This window comes from Podarcis raffonei, chromosome Z, assembly GCF_027172205.1.
Source record: "Podarcis raffonei isolate rPodRaf1 chromosome Z, rPodRaf1.pri, whole genome shotgun sequence".
In the NCBI taxonomy this organism is placed as follows: domain Eukaryota; kingdom Metazoa; phylum Chordata; class Lepidosauria; order Squamata; family Lacertidae; genus Podarcis; species Podarcis raffonei.
Genome location: NC_070621.1, coordinates 26132196 through 26137037, shown reverse-complemented (window position 1 = coordinate 26137037; position 4842 = coordinate 26132196). Strand labels below are relative to the sequence as shown.

Here is a 4842-nt window from a genome sequence, read left to right as displayed (position 1 = left end):
AGTGCATTGTTTTAATAAGCAGAAACCCCAAATTAACAATCTCAGAAAATTAGAATATTAAATGAAATCAGCAAAACAAGGACTGCAAATAGAGCAATATTGCACCTCTGAGAAGTAGAAGCATGCATATGTACTCAGTACTTGGTTTGGGCCCCTGAGGTTGTTAATTTGGGGTTTTCATCAGCTATGCACCATGATCATCACAATTATAGCAAATAAAGGCTTGACATATCATGCTTTGCATGTCATGAGTCTATCTCCTATATTAGTTTCATCTTTTAAGTTGAATTACTGAAATAAATGAACAACGTGATTTGCTGTCAAAACCCCCAAGCTGTGAATCGTAACTTGGACCTTAAGAGCCAATGCCAGTAGCCCCAACCCTGATAATGGATATATATGTACTGAATCAGAAGAGAGGGGCTCAGAATCCTTAGTCCAGACTCAAACTCAGGTGGACATAGACCACTGAATACATAACACTCCCTTCCCCTTAGGCATGAACCCTAACCCCCATCAACACACATAGTCCTCAAGATTATAAGAGCGGCAGAGCTCGCCCCCTTGGGTCATTTAGAGATTGTGTTGGAGCTGGTGTCATGGGTGTCACCAGTGTTGTTGCCTTGGCACTGTCTGGTGGTGCAGTGCCAGGGCCCCATTCCTCTGTACTTCCTGGGAACACAGGGTCCTCCTTGGGTGCATCAGGCTGTGAACCGAGCTGATCATTCACTTCATCCCTGTGCTTTGGTGTGGTGGTGGCAGCTGGAGCTGGGGCATCAGTTAGGTGGTGCCACACTTGGTCCACATGCTGGCGGTGCACCCGACTGTCTGGCATGGCAACCTTGTAGGAGACTGGCCAAGTTGCCCTGGTAGCAGCAGGGATCCAGGCAAGGCCATCTCCATAGTTCTGGGTGTAGACAGGGTCACCTGGGGTGAAGGACATGGGGCCCGCTGGAGGCTCCTGGCCTGGAGGCCAATCAGATGCAAGGTTGGGGTGCAGCCGATCCAGGAGCGATGCCAGCTTCCGGTTCATGAGGAGCTCTGCAGGGCTTCGGTCTGTGACGGTGCAGGGCGTGATGTGCTGCTGCAGCAGAAAATCTGCTAAGCGCTGGTTCCAGTCCCCCTGGACTATCCGGGTGAGGGATTCCTTGGTGGTCCTCACCATTCTCTCGGCCTGTCCGTTTGTTGATGGGTGAAATGGTGATGACGTGTCATGCTGGATTAGGTTGTCAGCCATGAACTTCTGGAACTCAGCCGATGTGAACTGTGCTCCATTATCGGACACAATGATGTCTGGCAGGCCATGTGTGGTAAAGACCCACTTCAGGGCCCAGATGGCGACCTTGGAGTTCATCGCTGAGACTGGCACCACCTCAAGCCACTTTGAGAAGGTGTCCACAATGATCAAGAATGTCTGACCTTGGAACGGGCCAGCGAAATCAATGTGGAGTCTTGACCATGGTTTTCGCGTCATCTCCCATGGCTGGATCAGGGACTGCGGCATGGCTGGTCGGAACTCTTGGCAGGTCTGGCAGCACCGGATCCATTCTTCTAATTCCGCATCAATGCCTGGCCACCAGACATAGCTCCTGGCCAGAGCTTTCATGCGGACGATACCTGGGTGACTCACATGCAGATCCTCCAGCACTCTGGTCTGCAGCTTAGCAGGAATCACAACCCGGTTCCCCCACAGCAGGCATCCCTTGTGAACTGACAGTTCATGTTTCCGGGAGATGAATGGGGAGAACTTGGCATCGAGGTGACCCACTGGCCACCCTCTCCACACCCAGTTGAGGACACGGGAAAGGGTGCGATCTTTTGCTGAGTGTATGGCAACATCTGTGGTGTGAAGCGGTGGCTGGGGCAGAGTCTCCAGCAGCATCACGCTGTGGGCTGGGGACGGATCAGCGTCTATGTCTGGCAATGGCAGGTGGCTTAGGGCAGCTGTGTGGCCCAAGCTCTTGCTGGGACGGTGGTGAAGTGCGTAGTCATATGCACTGAGAAAGATGGACCACCTTAACATCCTTGGGGACAGGATCTGAGGAGTCTGCCGATCAGGAGCAAAAAGGCCCAGCAGAGGCTTGTGGTCAGTCACAATTGTGAAGTGGCGGCCATAGATGTAGTTGTGAAACTTATTCACCCCTGCCACGACAGCCAGGGCCTCCTTGTCGATCTGGGCATAATTGCATTCCGTTGATGACAAGGTCCTGGAGTAGAATTCAATAGGGGCCTCCCGTCCATCCGGCAACTGGTGGCTGAGGACTGCACCGATTCCATATGGGGAGACATCACAGGCAAGCACAACAGGCTTGGTCTCATTGAAATGGGTAATGACACTGTCAGAGGAGAGCAGGTGTTTGACAGCATTGAAAGCAGTGTCCTGAGCACAGCCCCAGATCCAAGGAGCTTTCTTGTTTAATAGCTGGTGCAGGGGCTCTGCAGTGGCCGCCTTATGTGGAATAAAAGAGTGGTAGAAGTTCAACAGGCCCAGGAAGGACTGCAACTCCTGCTTACAGCGTGGCGGTGGAGCACTATGGATGGCCTTTACCTTTGCTGGTGTGGGGTGGATGCCATCAGCGTTGATCAGGAACCCGAGGAACTCAACCTTGGGGATCCCCAGCTGGCATTTTTCTTTCTTCACCTTTAGGCCGGCATCTTGAAAACGGCGCAGGACCTCTCGAAGACGGCATGCAAGCTCTGCCTCGGACCCTCCCGCAATGAGGACATCACCAAAATATGGAATTACTCCAGGGAGACCCTTCAGGACATCTTCCATGAGGCTTTGGAAGAGGCCTGGGACCACGCTGACACCGAACTGTAGTCTCTTGACACGGAAAGCCCCGTGGTGGGTCACGATAGTCTGTGCCTCAGAGGTGGCCTCGTCAACTGGGAGTTGTTGATATGCCTGGGTCAAGTCGAGCTTCGCAAAGACTTTTCCACTCGCCAGCGATGCAAGAAGGTGACTCACGACTGGAACAGGATATGCATGCTGCTGCAAGGCTTTGTTGAGGGTGCACTTGTAGTCAGCACAGATCCTCACATTCCCGTTTGCCTTGAGGCAAGTAACAATTGGGGTTTCCCACTGAGCATGCAGGACTGGCTCAAGGACTCCTTCTTTGATGAGGTGATCCAACTCTGCATCGATCTTGGGCTTCAGGGCAAATGGCACCTGCCGAGCCTTCATGCGGATTGGTACTACAGCCGGGTTGAGGCTCAGTGCGACCGGTGGGCCCTTGTAGCACCCCAGTGACACATCAAACACGGCTGCAAACTCATCACAGATGGCCTCATAGCTGGACTGGCCTATGTGCTGGACCCCTGTGATATGGATGCCCAGTGCGTCGAACCAGTTGAGGCCAAGTAGGCTGGTGTGGGGGCCTTTGACAACTACCAGCTGCAGCGGTCCGCTAAAATGCTTAAATTCGACAGTGAACGTGCCAATGCCCTGAATGGGCACATTCTTCCCCTGGAAGTCTGTCAGGATCACCTCAAAGGGCTGCAAACAGGGGGCTCCTCCCTTCTGGCAGATGTGATGGTATGTCTCAGCAGAAATAACAGAGAGCGCTGACCCGGAGTCAACCTCCATTTCGCATGGGGTTCCCTGGATGATCACGGCTACTCGAATCTTCTCGCAGATTGGCTGTGCATTCTGGATAGATGTGGCAGCTGGCTCCTGTGTGCAGGTACACTCTGATATGGCATGGCATTCTACTGCACCTGGAGTCCCGCGGTGACCATCCCCAGGCCCTGAAATTGGATGCCAGGGAGTGTCCCACTGTTCCTTCATTTGGCTGTTGCATTCAATATGGCCAGTTTTCCCACATTCCCAACACTGGACATCACAGAAACACCATGACTGGCATTCATGCTGGCCCCCGCAACTGGTGCAATTCACCTCTGCACCTATCTGTTGGCCAAAACACTTGGACAAGCCAAGGCACAGTCTCAGGATGTCCTCACCTTCCTCACTGTCTACAATCTTCTCTGAGTGCACTGCCTCGGCCTTCCATGCCATGGATGGGCTTTGCACTTGGCGAATCTCTCTCATCATCTTGCTGACTGTCTCTGCCGTGAGGGCCTCGTGTAAGGCAACCTGGAAGGCTAGATCCTTCTTCGCAAAAAGGTGCTGTTGTAGCTTCTCATCCCTTAGCCTGCACACAAGACGGTTGTGGAGCATTATCTCCAGGTCGCTGAAGTTGCAGTGGTGGGTGTCCTGCAGCAAGGTTGTGATGAAGGCCTCTATGGATTTGCCTGAGGCCTGGTTTCGCTTGTAGAACTCGTGCTGGCAAGCAATCTCCAATGGCTGGGAAGCGAAGTGTGTCCTCAACTTCAGCATTATTGTGTTGAATGTCATCTCGCTTAGCTTGGTTGGGGCCTCGAGGGCCTGGGGAATCTTGAACATGCCAGGCCCACACACACTGAACAGCATGGCTCGCTTCAATAGAGGGTCGGTCACGTTATTGGCCACATGGAAAAACTCAAGCTTGGTGGCATAGGAGTCCCATTTCCCTGGGACTGTGGGGTCAAATTGCTTGATGTGGCCCTGGGTGGCCATGAGGTCCGCTCTGTGTGACCTGCCTTGTGGCTGCAGTCAGTGATTCCAGCTGGCTCAGGTGGCAAGTCCCCAGTGGTGCTTCAGCTCAGTTAAGGTGACAGTTCCCCAGCAGTGATTTCAGCTTGTGGAAGCCAGCCAGGGCTGCATAACTAGCCTAGCATCCCATGCTTGTTGCCAGTGAAGTGTACATGGGTTTCTATGAGGCCAGACACAATGATAATAGCAAGAGACTTGAGCTAACATAACTGAACAGGGGCAAAGCAACTGCTTAAATGTATTTCTGAAAG

General features: G+C 52.8%; 1 protein-coding gene across 1 annotated transcript; it reads right to left on the bottom strand.

The window, feature by feature from the left end:
* Positions 1-538: 538 nt before the first annotated feature.
* LOC128406963 (uncharacterized protein K02A2.6-like) lies at positions 539-4555 on the bottom strand. Its single transcript, XM_053374860.1, has 2 exons — positions 2462-4555; positions 539-2377 (listed from the first exon to the last, which is right to left on the bottom strand). The coding sequence occupies exons 1-2, from the start codon at positions 4553-4555 to the stop codon at positions 539-541; spliced, it is 3933 nt and encodes a 1310-aa protein (XP_053230835.1).
* Between the last annotated feature and the right edge of the window lie 287 nt (positions 4556-4842).

Excerpts from the sequence above, each read along its gene's own strand:
- LOC128406963 (XM_053374860.1), bottom strand. The coding sequence starts at position 4,555 with ATGGCCACCCAGGGCCACATCAAGCAATTTGACCCCACAGTCCCAGGG. Across the intron at positions 2,378-2,461 it reads TGAACTTCTACCACTCTTTT|ACTGCTTTCAATGCTGTCAA; the intron begins ATTCCACATAAG and ends TGTGCTCAGGAC.